This window comes from Mus caroli, unplaced genomic scaffold (assembly GCF_978045245.1).
Source record: "Mus caroli unplaced genomic scaffold, Mus_caroli_1 scaffold_20, whole genome shotgun sequence".
NCBI classification, from domain to species: Eukaryota; Metazoa; Chordata; class Mammalia; order Rodentia; family Muridae; genus Mus; species Mus caroli.
In genome coordinates this window covers 26561178-26581216 of record NW_028227275.1, presented here as the reverse complement: position 1 = coordinate 26581216, position 20039 = coordinate 26561178, and the positions used below count along the sequence as shown (strand labels likewise).

The window sequence follows — 20039 nt, the reverse complement described above, 5'->3', positions numbered from 1 at the left end:
TTACTCCCAGGACTCAGGGGGAAGAGGCAGGTGGATCTCTGTGAGTATGAGGTCAGCCTGGCTTACATGATGAACTCCAAGGCCAGTCAGGGCTGCACAATGATAATGATAATGACAATGATATTAAATTAAATAAATAAAATCACAACTAAAAAACAAAAAGGTGTGTGTGCCTGGTAGCAGTTTCTAAACATATCAGATACTACATTCTGAACCCACACAGGCTTCAGTGTGTGTGTATGCACCAGGGTTTCTCAACTGTAGCAACCCTGGTTTAGGGGGACTTTATATATCTTCTGCTATTGGAGGATCTTCCCTAGGCATTACCAAATTTTATCAGTATCCCTGACTTCAACCTACTATGTACTGTTGGGTCCCACCTCCAACTGTAACAGCTAGAAATGTCTTAAGACGCTGGCTACCATCACCTTCCCCAGGGATAGAGAGAGACACTAACTGCTCAACCCCAGTTGACCAAAGAAAGAAACATTGAAAGGGCGGAGCTTTCCTGCTACAGGTGAAGCATGCTACAGAGTTCTCAGTGCTGGAAGCAAAACAAACCAACAAACAAATCAAGCAACACCTTTCATGGCAGAAATGAGAACCCTGGGGTCCAGACAAGTAACGAGCCATGTTCATCTGTCAGTACTGTTGGCACCAACAACGAATGGTCTCAACACCATATGCTAAGGACACACTGCATGGCACCAGTCCTTTTTAGTTCCTCTAAAGACAGGTTTTTATGGTCTAGTAAGTTGAAGGAATGCTTCTTACCAAATCAGCCTAATTTCGTTCACAGTGGGCTCTCTTAATGACTTTTGACAACAGGTCCTTCGGCCATGTTGAGCTGCCCATTGACAGGAAGCTGAGCCTGTTTGCCCTACATGGGTCTTTGAGTGCAAGAATAGATAATAAATAAAAACAAATAAAAAAGCTATGAAGTATTCTGACCACCAGGGGTCGCAGGGCTGTATTCTGATACCCTGCATCCCAACACCTCTATGAGCTGCTCTGACTCCTCGCTTACCTGAGAAGAGGAAAACCATTCCTTGTAAGCCTTCTGTTTGCTGGTTGGAATGATATGCTGTTTCGAGCCATCTTTCCTGCCTTGAGACCACAAAGGTTCCAAGAGAAAGTTTCTGTGAAGCGTCTCTGACCAATCCAAGGCTGGCTGGCAGTCTCTGCCATCCTACGGGCACTCAGTACACCTACAGGCTGGCAAACTAATGTGCGCCACCCTCCTTCACCCAACCTGAGCAGGACACCTCCAGTAGACATAGATCTTATGCTATTAACCTTACCATGAATCAACTTCTTCTCCTCTGATGTATCATCCAGTAAACTGGTTATTGGCTCATGTCTATACACCCAGCACTCAGGGGGCAGAGGCAGGATTGTGAGGCTTATACACTAAGCTTCAGGATAGCCTTAACTACAAGGGAAGACCCTGCATCTGAAACCAAACGAAAACTAACATCCAATAAACTGCTCCTTGGCAATACAGGAGCCCAACGTAGTTCTTTTTAAAAAAATGTATTCGATGATAATAACCTTTTACTAGATACTGCTCATCAAGAATTAGGCATGGTTTAAGCATGAAGAGGCTCTCCTGGTGGAGAGCATGTTTACCTGGTCCCCGTCACTCTTTTGTAGTTGTCCTTGGAGTACACTGCCAGGATGCTGACGCCTGAGCCCATGTTAACCAGCAACATAGGGTATGGGTTATCCAAACAGTATGGCTTTTTTTGACACAACTCGGGATTTGTGGGGTTTTCGAAATAGTAACATTCTGGCTTGCCATTGAAGCCAACCGAGTCAACATAAAGAAGGCCCTGAATCAAACAGTCCAGCTCATCCAGTTTATGCAGCTGCAGGTCCGCAATCTACGAGAGAACAAAACCCTGTTAGATGCTGTAGTCTAATACGTGGTTCGAGGCGACTGGGAGGTGTGTGCTCTCTATAAGATTCACTTTCAAAGCCAAGAAATGCACTCAGAACCCCCTCCAGCGTGAAAGAGTACGGACCAGCAGTCATAGCCAGAAAAATAGCTGTGCTACACAAACAAGAGCTGCCTGGTTGTCAGGAAAGCACTCATTAGCATGTAGACTGGTGGCCTGGATGTGGGCCTTTGTTTTAACTCTCAGAATCTGTGACCATGGTCTCATGATGAATCATCCCAATGGAGCCTAACTCTAATGGCAGGAGACACACACAGGAAAGGTCTGAAAGCTAGAGGAAGAAGCCTTTGAAGAAGTAGACAGATATCTTAGTGTTGCACTCTGATATCTGGGGTACAAAGAGTAAACAGACCCTCGAAAAGGCAACCAGTGTAATCTCCCCACGACCTCTACAGAACTGTGTTGATCCCAAGGCTTTAACTGAGGGCTGTCAACCTCAAGAATTTTGATGGAAGACATCTCTGTAGTCATAAGCTGCCAAACATGTTGTCACAACAGTGAAGAGTGGTCATTGCAGTAGAATATTCAGAAGCGAATGAGAATCCTACATATGTGTGACAGAATATGGGGTCAAAAGGCCTGGGAGTGGAAAAGAGTCCCCTCTGAGTCCACAAAGCCTCTTGCCACACTTGGCTCTGGAGCAGCTGGGCCTGCCTTTGAACTCCAGGTCTAAAACTTAACTTAACAGGGGTTATCTGGGGTGAGTTATTTGGCTTCTCGGTGTTGCTGTGAAGATTCCATGATACTCTCTGCATGGCACCCACCACACACAACAGGCTTACTAGCTAAGTGGCCCAGGATTGTCCTTTCAGAGGTCTATGAGGTAAGACATCCTCTTCTTGGGGACAGAAAGAGAGGTTGGTCAAATATATGTGATAAAAAAGAAGAAAGGGAGGCTATTTGGAGAGGAGGCAGGTCAGCCAGAGACAAGCGGGAGATGGGACACCATGGAGAAGAAGGTTAATATGAACAGATAAACCCTCCTCCACCACTCTAGATACAGAGAACAAAGGGCTGTTGGCTGGTCTGAGCAGCTAGTAGCCATCCTGTATCCTTAAAAGTTTAATTCCTAATACTGCTGCCTCAGGTCCAAGTTGGTGATTATTTTCCCTGACAACAAACAAACAAACAAACCAAAAAAAGGACTAGGGCTGTAGTCAGTGTAGAGTACAACATGCATGAAGCCCTTGGTTCAACTCCCAGTACTGAAAAAATAAATCTATGAAGTGATGGTTTGATTCACACACACAAACAGACACATAGACACATAGACACAAGACCCACAGACAGACAGACACACACACACACACACACACGCACACACGCACATGCACACACAACGGAAACAAAAAACCAGAAGAATCCCATGAGGCTGGACTAGTGGCATGTCTGCAGTTCCAACACTAATGATGTTGACAGGGGGACATCATTAGTTCAAGACCTGCCTTGCCTATTCAGCTGCTAAAATAATATAAAGCAAAACAAAAACAAAAATACCCCAAAACCAAAAGTTACCATCATGGACAAAAAAAAGTACAAGTAGGTTGTGTTAGCCTTACTCAATGGTCGGAATAAGACATTAGGTGAATTTCTGTAAGTGACACACTAGCAACTAGCAGACATCTCCCCGTGATTCTGTTTTCATCTTCTTTGCTACTGCTGTTCATGGGGCTTGGGGAAAAAATCAACACAAATGCTAGATAGACTTATATACTCTACTTTTAAAAAAAAGACATTTTTGTTGTTATTGTTACAAAAGGTAATAAAGAGCTACATCCTGGAAGATGGTTTGGGCCATAAAGGATTCAAGTTTGGGTTCTCCAGCACTCAAGTTTAAAAGGGTAGGCATTATGGCTTCAGACATGCAATCCTAGCTTTTGAGAGGTAAATTCATGAGGATCCCCCGAGCTCACTGGTAGGCTAGCCTTACTGAGTCTATATGCTCCAGACTCAGTAAGAGACCGGCCTCAAAAACAATAAGGTGACCAATACTAGTGTGGGCATTATGTGTTACATACTGTGGGCCCACTTGCCCACACATCCCACACACAGACATGACTATAAGGTGACATATGCATGTAAGGTGACAGCTCCAAGGAAACTTGACTTCCTGTCACTCATCTGGATTTTCTACTTAACGTTGACAGAATTCTGTAAGTGCGCTACAGAATCAGAATAGGTCACCGGCCAGGTGACAGAAGGACTATTGATACACAGAAATAAGCATTCAAAGTGGCCCAAAGCTAATGCATCCCATGAATGTTTCCAAATCTTTCATTTTTATCAAGTATTGAAATGTTTCAATGAGATACACACCATTTATATTCTAAGAGGCATCAATGACAATGCTATGGGTAGAGAAGTGTCCAGAGGCCTGAAAAACTAGAGGGGACTCCCACAGCAGGGTACATATTATATCTTCTGATCTTCTTGGTTCCTCAGCCTGAAACCTGCATCTCTGGTCACAGCCTGGCACCTCAGAGGTGCCTTGGTTCTGCACTAAAGACTGCTCTTAGTCACTGCTTAATACACACTTAGTAAATGAACAGGGAAAGTTATCACCTCAAGGGTCAGCCCCAAGCTTAAAATGGTGATTGCATAAGCCAGTCTTAGAGATATAAATTAATCTGCTTAAATGTTAATCACAGGTTCATCAACAATATTGACAGCCACACCTAGAGCCAACATCATAAATATGGACAGAGACAATGTGTCCAGCTAGATGCCCTGAAACTACCCTGGGAGGAAGAAAATCCCTTGTCAGATAGAAGAAGGAAACACATCCAGCTTTGGTCTGAAACACTGTTTCCACCTTCCAAATACGGCAAAAGCAGAAAGCACACACATTTTCAGAAGGATAGATATTTTTTTGGAGCCTAAGGTCATGAAAGTCAAAAAAAAATAGTAAACATAGGTCACAGGTCACTTTTGTAGAGACCCTGCGGATAAAGGAGGGATTCCCAGGTTCAAATAGTGAGCCATACTGATAGCAGAGATGTCCAAATAGGTAATCTGAAATTCAGGATACTTGACAGTTTGTCTGTACACCTGGATTTACTTGGAGAAGAGCTTAAAACTGGTCTTTAAGATCCCAGCTACAGAGAAATGTTTGCCTTGGGCTGGAGTCTCCAGTCACGACAAAGATGCCAAAGGGGAGGGTGCCATGGACTGGCTAAAGGTAAAAGGCGGCCCAGGACTGTATCAGCAAGACGATCTGCTCAGGTTTGTAATTCACCTTCTGCAGGTGCTGCAGTGGGTGTGTCAATGGATCCAGCACTGCCTCAGGAGCCTATGCCTCAAGACCCAGCAGCTTTTCAAGCTGCTCTGGTTTAGATGTTGGGGGTTTTTGGTTGGTTAGTTGGTTGGTTGGTTGGTTGGTTGGTTGGTTGGTTGGTTGGTTGGTTGGTTAGTTGGTTTTCCTCTAGATTCCATGCTCTGGGAGCACGGTTCCCAGGGTGGTGATGAGCAGGTGGAACTTGCCCCAACTGGCTCTCAATAAGCACATGCAGCCCTGAAGAGTGCCTTCCCTGAAAACTGGAAGCTGACTGAGTTTGTTGAGTCTCTCTTGCCAAGAGAGTCCACTCCACCACCAGGGTATCATGATGTTGGACTTTTAAAGTCTGTTATGGTAGCTTATGCTTGTACTCCAGCCCTAGGAAGGCTGAGACAAGAGATCATCCTGAACTTCAAAGACAGATCCTATTAAAAAAAAATTCAAGGTCCCAAACTGCAAATAAAACATTTTTTTTCCTTAAAGGGAGAGTGAGAGGGGGAGGGGAGAGAGAGAGAGAGAAAGAGGAACAGAGAGAATAGGGAGGGAGAGGGGGAGGGAGAAGAGAGGACACACGAGGGAAGAGAGAGATAGAGAGAAAGAGAGGAGAGAGAAGGGGAGAGAGGGAGAGAGAGGAGAGAGAGGAGAGGGAGAGAGAGAGGAGAGAGAGAGAAGGAGAGAGAGAGAGAGAGAGAGAGAGAGAGAGAGAGAGAGAGTGTGTGTGTGTCTAGAGTAGGTGACTTGAATTCCTGAGCCTCCTGCCTCTGAAGTGCTGGACCATTATGCCCAACTACACTCTTCTCTATAAAGTTACACTGCCTGAGGCATTTTATTCTAGTAACCAAAAGTTGACTAATAAAACAATCATGCATATAGCTTAATTATAAGGCTACATTCTGAGAAATGTATTGGTAGGGAATTTCATCACTGTGCAAACAGCACAGAGCAAAGTTACACAAACGAAGTCAGTATAACATTCCTAGACAATAATCTTTGGGAATCTCTGTCCGCTATGTATGTTATTGTGAATAAACACTGTTATACAGCACATGGCTGTATATGTCCTCATCCTGATCTTGAATGGGCCTTGAATGATGGCAAATTTAATTACCAGAGCCAGCAATCGTGCCATGAAGTTTCCAGGAGTTTGAACACAGCACAGTAAGCAAGGTGGAGTGCAACAGTAGGCTCTGGGAGCAATAGCGTTTACTGATTCCTATGGTGTAATTCCTTCTGACCAAGGTCAATTGCAAAACCCCAAGCCAGCTTCACTAAATGCAGATACAGAAAGAGATGTGTTCCCGGAGCCTTTAAAGCCAGTAAAAGTGGGCTCTGGTTCCCCATTACTTGCAACTCTCAGCACTGAGAGGGGCCTGAGTTATTGTGTAAATTCATGGTGGAAAAGAACCCTCCAGCAAGCTGCCCTCTGACTCCCCAGGTACCCTGTTGTACACCCTTAACATATTCCACGTAAATAAAGTAAGTCTATTTTGTATTGTTAATGTGGAATGAATTTTGGCTTGAGATTTGGGGCAGGATTTCCAGCAATTTCTCAAATCTCCCCTAAACATATTTTTGCCATTTTGAACTACATATTCATGCTAAGCAGTGGTCTCAACATTGATGGTTATACAATCAAAGTATAAATCGTATGTCTGAAAATATTTAAAGATGTGCTGTGTCCTGCAGAATCAAACATTCAGTCAAGATTTAATCCAGCATGCAACATTAATCAGCACATTCATCTCCGCATCAAATTTGCTTTCCTTTTTAGTAAAGGTAAAATTATATGTATATTAAAGAATTGGTTGAAAATGATTGGGGGAGGGGGTGAGTGGAGAGATGGCTCCGTGTTTAACAGTATGCACTCCTCTGGGGGAGAACCCAAGTATGGCTCCAGGTATTAACACCCCACAGTTCACAAGGGCTTGTAACTCCAGCTCCACGGGATTCGAAGCCCTCTTTAAACCTTCAAAAGCACTCACATGCTCATTCCCTCCCCTCCCCCGCCCCCAAACACACACACACACACACATACAAATATACATAACTAAGAATAAATATCCAAAAATATAATTAATTTCTTACCAGTAAATATTTTATTTGAATGCCTATGCTACACACCTATATACATGGGATTGCAGAACAACTCCTTAGGGTGTTGGAGAGATGTAGCAGCAGTTAAGAGGACTAGCGGCTAAAGACCCAGGTGTGATTCCCAGCATCCATATGGCAGCTCACAACCATTTGTAACTCCAGGTCCAGAAGATCCAATACCCTCTCCTAGCCTCTGTGGGCAGCAGACATTGAAGGGTTTCTAGCCAGCCTGAGCATGGCTAACACGGATCTGGCAGACCTTGCTTTACCCCCAGTTCCCTCTGCCTCACTAAAAAACCATTAGATTACATTCCTAAATCTAGTATTAGATTACATTCCTAAATCTAGTCGCCAAGGTCCATTCCCTTATTTGCCCACTCCCCCCACCCCCCAAGGCTGACTTCCAAGGTCCAGCTATCAAAGTTTTAAATACAGCAATTGAAAACTGCCTTTTGGCTACCCTAATTAACATGCCCAATCTCAATTAGACACTTTATCCTAACACAGGGATTTTCTTTATACACTACCACTTGCCTCTGGGCCACAGCTCTCTATCCAAAGGCAGTCCTTTGTCCCTCTGGGGTAAATATCACCCCACTCCCCTACTTCTACACCCTCTGTCTCCCTTCTTTGTCTCTTATTCCCTGCCCTTTGTCTCTGAGCAAACAAATTTTTGTGCTAAGAATTTGGTCTTAGGGCGTCTTGTGCCGATACGGGTCCTTTCACATATGGTACACAGACATACATATAGACAAAATATCCACACACATAAATAAATAACTATTAAAATTTTAAAATTTAAACTTCGTAGGGGAAAAGGGGAGTCGTGAGTGGAAAGGTTTAGGAGACCACGCACGGTTAACAGTGAAGGCGCTGGTGTGGAGAATGCACTTGAGAACCACAGATGAGGAAAGAGGTGCATGATCGTTGCAGCTGCAGAGTGGAGAGAGCCGTGCCCATTACTGTCCGCAGCAAACCCACCCTACCTAATTGAAAGGGCCGTTTTCAAGAGTCGCATGAGATGGCTGCACTGAAATGTTTTCAAAATTACTCGTGACTAGTAAAATAACTCATGTCGTGGCTGGGGATACAGTTCAGTGGTAAAACACTTGCTTAGCATATGTGGAACCTGCTGAAAAAAAAAAAACAAGAACGCATATAATCTCAAGTTAAAATACGTTTAGGAGGCTGAGCAGTTGTGATGCCAGCTCTTGGAAGGCAGAAGCAGGGGGATCTCTGTGAGTTTGAGGCCAGCCTGGTCTACAAAGCAAGTTCCAGGGCAGCCAGGACTGTTACACGGGGAAATCCTGTCTTGAAAAAACAAAACAAACAAACAAACAAACAAAAAACTTTTGGAAACATTTCCATATGATGATTAATTTTTAGAGGGCAGAGCAAAGGCTCCTTATGTGCTAAATACAGGTAGGCAGGCTCTATTTGCAAGAGGATTTCCTTGCGTGTTTTAGGATCATTAGTCAAAGAGGTGGATTAGAGGTCAAGAGCACTGGCTGCAGAGTTCACACGTCAGCACCCATGTAATAAACTGGTTATGGCCCTGCTGTTACGCCAGCACCAAGTGGGCAGACACAGGAGGATCACTGGGGCTCATTGGCTCCAGGTTCAGGAAAAGACCCTGCCTCAAAGGAAAAAGAAGAATTGACATAGAACACTAGAGACCCTCCTCTGGCCACCCATCCACCCACAGGAGTATACACCACTACAAAGAACAACACACACCTGCTCCCTGGGAAGATTCTATAGACCTGTCCCTAAACTACTTTATATCACTTAACCACAGCAGAGAAATGAGTGGCCAAATATTCTATATATGTATGTGTTTATTTATTATAAATATTACAAATATTTGTAATATTAAATATTAATATATTTAATTTAACACATAGTAAATATATATATATACTATAATGAGCAAAATATAAATTCATGTTTTTGTTCATTTTCTTTCCTCTTCCTCTCATTTGTGTTTTTCATTTTGCTTTGTTTTGAGACAGGGTTTTACTGTGTGGTCTAGAACTACTTACGTTTTTCAAGCTGACTTTGAATTTAAGGGACTCTTCCTGCCTCTGCCTCTCTAGTGCTGGGTGGGATTGAAGCTGGGCTCCACCATGACAGACACAAAATATGTAACACATTTTACCTCCAGCATGCTTTTCAAAAGGACACTGGCTCCAAGAGTCAAATCATGATAGAAATGGTTATTTTATCAAACCAAAAGCAATATGCACATTAACTCTGAGTGACAGGGTGTAATTGGCAGGATTCTTTTTCTTTTCACAAGACAGACCTAAGAGAGGTGAGAGAGATACCTTTCAAGCAAGCTTAATGAATGAGAATGAGAATTCTAATCCCAAAGATAGTTTTTTTTTCTTCTGTATCCAATAAAAGAGACCAATTATGAGGTGGACCATCAAACTGGAAGAGAGTGGAGAATGTCATTATTTACAATATCTTACACCTGTAATACCACAAATCCATTCCCAGGTTAATAATGAGAACCAAGCTATCAAATATGCATAAATGATCTGCTTAGATGAGAAGTCACATGTTCAAAAGAGCCAATCTTACCCTTTTCTCTGGATTTTTCCACCCAACCTTTTTTACCTTGTTCCTTTACAAGGTTTTTCTTTTTTTCTTTTTGTTTTTCCCTTTGTGTAGGAGGGAGGTATATGCATGTTGCATGTGTGTATGCCTGTGAACGTGTGTGCAGACTAGATAGAGAAGGGCCTAGGGTACCTTCTATCACTCTCCACCATTTCCTGGCTAGGCTGAGAGTCAGCAGGCCTCAGCAAGCCTCCAGTCTATGGCACTCCCTCCCACCCTGGGTAGGGGTTACAAGTGCATGTGCAGCCACGCCTGGTTTCCTTACAGAGGTGCCTAGGAGCTGAGTTCCGTGTTTCATGGTTGCACAGCGAGCACTCTGGACTGCTAGGCTCCCAGAAAGTCTTAACATTGAAACCCATATAATGAAATCATCTTTTTCCCTGATTGCATCAGCCAAAGATCACCATCATCTTGTTCAAAGCATAGATCTTACTTTAAAAAAAAAAAAAAACAATCAAAAGAATATCTTCTAGTGTCTACTAATGTTAGCCTTGAACTGAACAAAACTCACACGTATCCTGTACAGAAAACAATGTGGACTCCTTTTCCTCTATATTTTCTGTTGTTCAGAATATGTTGCATTATTAATACTCTTGTTACGAGTATTAATACCCTTGTTAAGAAAAGTATGAAACATGGCAGATAATGAGATATGATAATAGGCAGATAAAATATCCCTCTACAAAATTAAACAAAATCTACACTGTTTTGTGGTGTTATGAATAACCAGATCATGTAGAGAGTCGTGTTTCAACAGTGGAAGTGTTTGTTGGTGTATCAATGTCATTTAGTACCTAACATTAATTTTATTTATCTGTTTGTTTGTCTGTGTGTGTGTGTGTGTGTGTGTGTGTGTAATAGTGTGTCTAATAGTGTGTGTAGAGATCTAACTACAAGTCACAAGAGTTGGGTCTCTCCTTCTACCATGAGGGTACTGAAGCCTGAACTCAGGCTGTCAGGCTCATTGGCAATCATCTTTACCCACTGAGCCATCTCACCAGTCCACAGCTTACATTAGCTTAGGTATCTATGTTCCAGCTTACTACATCACTAATTTTGAAAACTAATATGCACCAATCATAAATTTAAGTCAGGACTAGTGATGCATACTTGTAATCCCAGCACCTGAGAGGCAAAGGCAGGAGGATCAGGAGTTAGGTGACACTGTAAGATCCTGTCTCAAATAAGAATTTTGGTTAGGACCATGATCTTAATATGCTCAATAGAAAATAGTTGTTTTTTTTTTTAAGGGAAGTGGGGCTGGAGAGATGGTTGAGTGGTTAAAACCACTGGCTGCTCCTCCAGACGATCTGAATTTGATTCCCAGCACCTCATAGTGGATCACAACTGTAACTCAAATCCCAGGGAATCTGACCCTCATTTCTGGCCTCTATAGACACTGGTACTCAGACCTATATGCAGGAAAAAAACCCATACTCGTAAAACAAAACCTTTTAATTAAAACTGAAGAAAGAGACTCTACAAGAAAGAAATAATAAAATTGAAATAGAGCCTACTTGACTGAAAATATTTCATAGAAGAGTCTAATTTAATGACTATCACATCAGTTATAGGCTTTTTGGGTTATTCTAAATCAGAGTAGCAATTAACACTTCCTAAAAGTTTAGGTGCACCGGGCGTGGTGGCGCACACCTTTAATCCCAGCACTCAGGAGGCAGAGACAGGCAGACTTCTGAGTTCGAGGCCAGCCTGGTCTACAGAGTGAGTTCCGGACAGCCAGGGCTACATAGAGAAACCCTGTCTCAAAAAACAAAAAACAAGCCGGGCGTGGTGGCGCACGCCTTTAGTCCCAGCACTCGGGAGGCAGAGGCAGGCGGATTTCTGAGTTCGAGGCCAGCCTGGTCTACAAAGTGAGTGCCAGGACAGCCAGGGCTACACAGAGAAACCCTGTCTCGAAAAAAACAAAACAAAACAAAACAAAAAACAAAACAAACAAACAAAACAAAACAAAAAGTTTAGGTGCATTTACTATTCTATGTACGATATAGTTGTCACAACTAACAACTGCCGAAGAGCTTTTATGTAGCCATAATAATGGAGTTCTCAAACTCCAAAAGCAGTGATTCTACAAACAACATGACTTTACAGGCATATGCTTCAAGGTTGGTCAAACCATTTAATGTGGAGAGGCATACATATATATATATATATATATTTTTGCTTTATTCCTGCCCCACCCCATGTGGGTGGGGGGTGGGGTGGGGGTGTTTATATGTGTGTATATCAGAGGGGCCAGAAGAGGATGTTGGATTTCCCAGGTGTGGAGTGACAGGTGGTTGTGTACTGCCCAGTGCGGGTGCCTGGATCCAAACTCTAGATCTCATGATTGAGCTGCAAGCATCCTTAACAGATGAGCCATCCCTGGAGCACCTAGAGCAGTGGCTCTCTCCTTCTAATACAGTTTCTCCTTATGTTGTGGTCACCCCCAGCCATAAAATTATTTCTTTGATACTTCATAACTGTAATGTTGTTGCTATTGTTATGAATTGTAATGTAGACATCTAATCTGTGACCCACTGAAAGGGGTCATGAAAGGGTTGAGAACCACTGCTTAGAGTATATCTTGACCCTTCCTAAATCTTCAACTTTCTAATCTACAACACCCAGGAGTTTGGAGTCTGGATAGCTTCATGCCTTAATAGTTACTAATGCATTTGACTAAAGGATTTATTTGACTGAAGTATTTATTACTCCTCCAGGTTTCTATTTCAGTGTTACCTCATCATACAGAGACCCTCCCAACACTTCCTATCCCTCTTACTTTGTCCCTATTTCTCCTTCATAATACAGATACACAGAGGCATAGACAAACACACAGATACACACACTCACACATACACACACAGACACATAGACACACAGGCACACATACACACACACAGACACACACATAAGAACACATAGACACACAGACACACAGACTCACACAGTAACACATACACACACAGACACATAGACACACAGGCACACATACACACACATAGACACATACACACACAGACACACAAACTCACACAGTAACACACACATACACAGAAACACACATTATAGACACACACACAGACAGACACACAGACACACACACTCACACAATGCATATTCACTTGTATATTTGATCATTGACCACAAGAGTAGTCAAGAGATTTGTTTTGTACATAATACTACTTGGCACATAGAAAGGGCATGATAAATTATTTGTTGAATAGATGAATAGCTGCACACAGAAAGAAGGCAGGAGAGCCTATCCATTCCCACAAACATTAGATACAAGCACATCATTTATTCCAACAGGACGCAGAAAGAAATCTTTCTCAATTTTGTCTTCACATTGGCCAACACCTATCATAGAAATATATTGATGGAAACAGCTTGGCCAAAGGGCTTAGCAAATACTCCAGTCTTGCCCCCTGCTCTGGTCTATTCATTAGGCTCCTCCGAGCACTGCCTGAAGGACTATATGACCTTTCTCCATGCAGAACCTTAAGAAACACACTTGCTCATGGCCAACACAGATTGAGTAACTCTTTCTCCTAGGCCATGAGTAAACCCTGCAGAGGGATGGAGGTGTGACAGAGGTTGCATAAAGCTGCCAGGTCACCTTGGTTCACTTCAGATCTCCAGTGCACAGACAGGATAGCATGTACTTGCGGGCTTGAGGAAATTACCACATTCCCACACAAAGTCAGCTCTCTTCTGAAGTTAAATGGAGTCCAAGCCCAGTTCTTACCCAGCAGGCATTACTCTACAAACACATATAAAGGGCCCGAGAGCCACAGAGCGATAATGTTATGACCAACCACTTCCAGTTTTTTTGTCCTGTATGCCTTCCCTGTCTTCTGTTCTGCAGATGATGAAATTGAGGCCCACAGGAGAAACTCAGCAAAAGACACCGAGCGGGTTAATGCAGAAACAGGACTAGAATTCGGGTTAATTCCCCTCACCCCCACTATGGACTCAAGTCTAATTCTCACATCTACGCTCCTTAACTGTTCCACGTGTATAAACTGATTGGTTGCTGAGTCTTCCTGTAGGGGAAGGGACCCCGTGTGTCAATTTAGTAAACGCTTGTATCAAATTCTATACCTGTGCAGGGGAAGGGTGACACAAAAGAAAATGGCTAAAGCCAGGGGCTATTCAATCTTACTCAGAATACTGCTGGAGGACAACTACCAGCTCCTCTGGGAGCATCCACTGAAAGTTCTGTTTGTACAGTGCGCGCACCGCAAGCCCGGGCCTGGTTTTATTACCAGCAGCACACCCACTCCATAAAATGACTCACTGAAATCAGCGAAGTGAATGGTGTTCCTTTTGGTGACATAGTTTGCATCTTACTGCTTTATTAAACACCACGGATAATGTGTTCGCTCATTATGCAAAGAGTGACAGATTTCCTACCAAGATTCAGTGACATTTGTGTGTGACAAAACACAGTGCTACAGGCTTTGAAAAAACGCATCCTACAAGACATCTCATGGGTGTTCGACTGTGAAAAGAACGCACCGTCCTGGAACCTTCCAACCTTTCCTTCACCCGTGTCCACACACTTATCCAACTGCCTATACTTTCCGAGACAGACCTACACCTGTACTTCAGTTTTATGTTCACTTTACCCCAGGAGATGAAGCTGGACAGTAGAGAGATCACTATCTTAACTGAGGAGATGGAGAGATTAGAAGACAGACGTTAAGGGATTGCAAAATAGCGAGAAGCTGGGCTGAACGTTATTTCTCCATATTTGACACTAAGCGCTCTGCACTTTAAAATGCTACTCAATAATGAAGGAATTCCCCTATGAATCACAGTGAAGTGGGTTTTGGTTTTGTCTGTTTTGAGACAGAGTGCTAGTCTTGGTCCTTTCGCCTCTGACTCCCAAGCACTAGGATCGCAGGCACAGGCCATCACGACCAACCAAGTATTTTATTTTTGCTAAGAGAAACTTCTGAATGGCGTTCACAGAACTGAGTTATGTATGAGAACATACAGGAATAAGTAACCAATCATTCTTAGTTAGATGTGTAGAAAGCCTTCCTGTGGACCTCAGTCTATGTACCCATAGAACCAGACGCAAGCTTATGTATTAAGTGTCTCGGGAAAACCCAATACTAACTGAGTTAAGTGTCTCTGAAGGTGATATATATCATCTTGTTTCTACATATGACATAGGAGTAACTGTCCAATCCCAGCACCATATAAACACTCACATGGCAGCATATGACTGTCACACCAGGTCTTGGAGAGAGAACCATTAGTTTTGGTTATCTTTAGCTACAAACGGAGTTCAGGGCCAGCCTGTGCTACAGAGTGATGATAATAACGGACGTTGAGTACTCAGTAAGAGTAGGGACATAGTTCCTCATTTAACCTTTCTTGAAACAACCCTATGAAAATGTCATATATTTATTATCACATGGAAGAGGAACCCACGGCCCAGACATGCCCAGGTCCCAAGGTTAATGGTCCAGGTCTTAGCATGAGATGAGCACACTGTGATCACATGAGAGAGAGCTGTTCTAAGATGGGCAAGCCCAACCTACCATTCTGAAGTCCTCCTCAAACTTGAAGGCCCCACCTCCCGTGGCACAGAGGGTGGTGTGGAGGCTGGAGAAGTTCTTCTCGCTGCCCATCTGGATGAACAAGTGCATGGCACAGGTGGGGAAGCGGATGAAGTGCAGGTTCCCTTTGCGCCCACACATGGTCAGGTTTTTCAGTTCCAGATGGACGTCCCGGATCCCAGTTTTGCCATAGGCAGTGTTAGAAGTTAAATACTTCCGGATGCTCTTCAGGTTCTCCACTTCTTCCTGTTCTTCTTCTGCCGTGATATCCTTCGGTTCAAAGTAAACCAACTTAACCAGGGTTCCACCAATATCCATGCCAAACCACGGGAATGCTGGGGAACAGAAGAGAGAAGGATGAGGCCACAGGATGTGACATATGAAAAGCAGGCTCGGTGTTTGAATACTCAACGAGGAAAAAATGCATTCCGCACTAAATTTCCTTTCCGTCAAGTACACAGATCTAAAGGAAGGTGCAGAGAGATGGAGGTTCCTACGGTACAGCTGTTCACGGGCACTCAGAATGAAGTGAGCCAGCGCAGCATTCTGCAGAATCCAGCCTCAGTTGTGCTTTTGAGACTCAAGTACCTCACCAGTGCTATTCCAGGGTTTAGAGACATGTGTGGCATAGATCATGCTCTACATGGTACTTTATAGAAACCTTACCCAAAGGGTGGTACACACCTCAGCACACAGGAGCTGAGGCAGAACTCTGAGTTGAAGGCCAGTCTGGGCCACGAGTGAGACTGTATCAAAGAAAAGCAGGGAGGGAGGGGGGGCGGGTAGGGGAAGAAAAGGGAGGGGAGGAGAGAGAAGAGACAAGACAGACTGGTTTGGGAAAAAAAAGGCATCTATGAAAATTTTTCTTTTGTTTCAGCACTACAGATTATTATATAAACCCTTGTTAAACTGTGTATCTTGAGATCTCGAAATTTTTTTTTCCTGGTGGCAGATCCACCTGGTTTTTTACCCTGGAGGTGGAGGGAAAAGTGTAGAAGGAAAATATGCACACAACGTCTTTCCTAAACCTTGCTGCTGCCTCATTTATGACTTAAATCACCCAGGCAACAGCTGGCAAGCAGTTATTTCCCAATTAACTCTACAAACACGGGGGTTGGGAGGCATCTTGGTTGGTAAAGTGCTTGTGTAGCATTCACAGAGCCCTGGGTTTCCTCCTAGCGTTGCAGAGTGACACAAGTCTGTAATCCCAGGGCTTGCAGAGAGGCTCGGAAGCTCTAGGTTATCTTGGGTCACATAGTGAGTGAAAGGCCATTCGGAGACAGAAACCCCATGAAGAAGGAAGAAAGACAGAGAGGGAGGGGGGAAGGAGAACAACAAATTCCACTAACAAGAGCAAATTAGCAAAGATGCTATCATCTTTACAAAAGTTCACAAAGAAAATGTCTCCAGCGCAGTGCACTAACAAGGACTGGGCAGCTTGCTTGTCCTAGCAGGTAGTAAGAAAAATACGGAAACTGTTTGCCCTTATTAGACGATTTGGTTCAAGATGACACTTGCTGGCCCCGTGTCTAAAATCCACTCCTGCGTGGTTCATAGTATAGGAGCAGCAGGATGTGATAGGAGAAGCCCAGATTAGGACTCTGAGCCACGGCTTCCTGGAGCAGCTCTCTCTTCTGCCTCTGTGGGTCTTAGCTTCCCTGTCTCTGCAGGGAATGAGCGTGTTAGAACAGTCTCCAGCTCTCTCCTGCCTTGAACATCACGAATCCTTTAAGAAACATAAAGCACAAGCCATAGATTTCCCAACTCTAAATGCTGCCAGGAGACTTTCTTGGTGAAATAGTCTGATGTGCTTGCAGGTGCCAGAGCAAGCCCCGGTGCTGCAGTTGAAGCCTGACTCATCAAAGGACAGGAGACATTTGCCAAGGGGACAGGATGGGGAGGGGGGTCTCCTGCAGTATTTTGAGGATAAGAGTTTTAGAGAACATGTGTTAAGACGACAAGTAGCCAGGTGTGCTGGCGAATGTCACCTAGCGCCAAGGAGGCGGAGGCAGGTGATCTCTGTGAGTTCAAAACCAGCCTTGTCTACATAGTGAGTTCCAGGGCACAAAGAGAAAGAAAAAGAAAGGAAGGAAGGAGGGAAGGAAGGAAGGAAGGAAGACCCTGAGCTAGACATGGGGTTCACATCTAGAAATGTCTGTAATCCTAGAACCCTGGGCAGAAAGATTTGCCTGTTTTGAGTTTCAAAAGAGCCTGTGCTACAGAATGAGAGCCTGCCTCAACAAAACAAAACAAAATATTTTACGTATTCAAGGACTACATCTAAGCCTGTTTGTTATAGTACCTATAAGAATGATCTAATTGTGGATTATCTCTTCGAGGAGTTAATTAGACCTGCCTCTATTCCTAGCAACTATGCTTGGTGGCTCACAACTATCTGTAACTCCAACTTTGGAGGAATTCAATGTCTCTGTTGGCTTCCTCAGGCACAGGAGCACATGTGTACACACAGACACACAGACACATAATAATACACATAATTTAAAGTTAATAAAAATAAATCTTAGCCGGGCAGTGGTGGCGCACGCCTTTAATCCCAGCACTCAGGAGGCAGAGGCAGGCGGATTTCTGAGTTCGAGGCCAGCCTGGTCTACAAGAGTGAGTTCCAGGACAGCCAGGGCTACACAGAGAAACCCTGTCTCAAAACAAAAACAAAAAAAGTAAATCTTGATAGAATGGTCAAATTAACACAACTAATTAAAACAAAATAAAAACTGAGGGTAAGCCATTTAACAAAGAAACTAAGAACACGACTTCCAAACTGGGGACACTAGACAGCTGTAAATATGATCTCACTGGGATTCCTTTCCTCCATTTTCCATTTACAAGAAAAGCAAAAAATGGGGCAGTGTATGCACAGACATAGTTACAATGTTTATCTCATTTCTATTTTGCTTCTTGCTTTGATGCAGGGTCTAATGTAGCCCGGACTGGCCTCAAACTCAGCATGTATCTGAGGATCACCTTGAACTTTTTGACCCCCCAGCTTCCACTTCCTGAATCCTGGGATTACAAGAATGTGCCCCACGCCCAGTTTTTGTGGTCCTGGAGATTGAACTCAGGTCCTCATGCAATCGGGGCAAGCACTCTACCAAAAGAACTACAGTCTTTTCTACTTGTTTAAAAAAACAGGGAAAGAAAAGAAGAAGGATGAGAGAAACTAACTCCTATTTTATGGATGCGAGCTTACAGAACGTTACACAAGACTCTACATCTCCTGAAGTGCCAGGGATGTCAGGATGAGTGACTGTCCAAGCAGAGGCTAGACAGAAGGAATGAGAAGACGATAACCTGGCAACTTCCTGTGCATGCAGCAGTTAAAGAATTCAGCAACAGTGGGAAACCCTGTGCGGCCAGAACAAACTACATAAAACCTAGAGTGCATTACAACTACACGGGTAATCCAGAACCAACCGAGCCAACAGATGCTAGGCTCCAGGAGGAAGAGTCCCCTCATAGTTGGTTAAATCGTGATAAGCACCAGCAACTGAAAATGCCTGACTCTTAAAAGCACAGCACAGATTCCTGAACACTCTGCAAATTAAATAGGAATCTTGTCATTTCAAAGCTTCTGTTTGCAAAGTGTCAAAACAACAGGGAAAAAAAAAGTATAGAGTTATGAAAATTCAGCACAATGTTTTATGAGCAGTTTGGGCTAAGATAAAAGAGAATAAAAATTGAAGGAGTGTATTTATTTAAACAGCAATGGAAATCCGGTTCTGGGGATGGGAGAAAAGGAGACAGGAAGGGAAGACTGAAGGTCCAGCGCAGGAGCACAGCTCGGGCCTGGGATGAACTATCCCTGGGATGATGGGAAGTGGGGGACAGAAGAGGAGGAAGGAGGGATTGGTTTTATTTACCTACATCACATCTTTTTTTTTTTTTAAAGAGGATAGGTGGTTGAAAGACAAGGTCTTGTCCTATAGCCAAGGCTAATGTGTAATTTACTATGTAGCCCAGACTGATCTGAAACTTCTGAGCCTCCTGCCTCAGATTCCTTACAGCTGAGTCTGGTCACTGTGCCTGACTTCCATTTCCTACCATCATAAAGGAACACAGCAATGCTCTTCTGCTCACACTGCAAGGCTTTTCCAGGCATGCGTATAAATTGTACTCGTCATCCTGATATCAAGATCTGCTTCAACCCAAGCTTCCCTTACAAGCTACCCTGGCAATGGAGATAGGAGAGAAAAGGAAGGAAGAAGGAAGGACATCCCATGTAGCTGCCAATGCCCCCACCCCACCACCACAGATGGATGGCCAGATATGTGGAACAAACTCAACTGTTAACTACTGTACCTACCAGAATCCGTGCCCATGCTAGACACAGAATGCTAGCATACACCCCTTCTTCTTCCTCCCCAAACTAAATGTCATAACCAAAACAAAACAAAGGGCTGGTCAAACTCAGAGCTAAGAATCCTGTGTAACTAGTGCAATGCCCTGGGTTAAACCCCCAGTGAGGGAGGAGGTTGAAAATAAATGCACTGGAGTAATCAA

The 20039-nt window shown here is 43.6% G+C and overlaps 1 protein-coding gene across 2 annotated transcripts in view; it reads right to left on the bottom strand.

Annotated features, from left to right (window-relative positions):
• Positions 1-20039, bottom strand: part of Pank1 (pantothenate kinase 1) — a 67397-nt gene that overhangs the window by 14763 nt on the left and 32595 nt on the right. For both annotated transcript variants that reach the window (XM_021152494.2, XM_021152495.3), the window contains exons 2-3: positions 15504-15856; positions 1630-1883 (exon numbers count right to left, since the gene is read on the bottom strand). In XM_021152494.2, coding sequence (XP_021008153.1) covers positions 1630-1883; positions 15504-15856 — 607 coding nt within the window. The remainder of the gene's footprint in view (positions 1-1629; positions 1884-15503; positions 15857-20039) is intronic.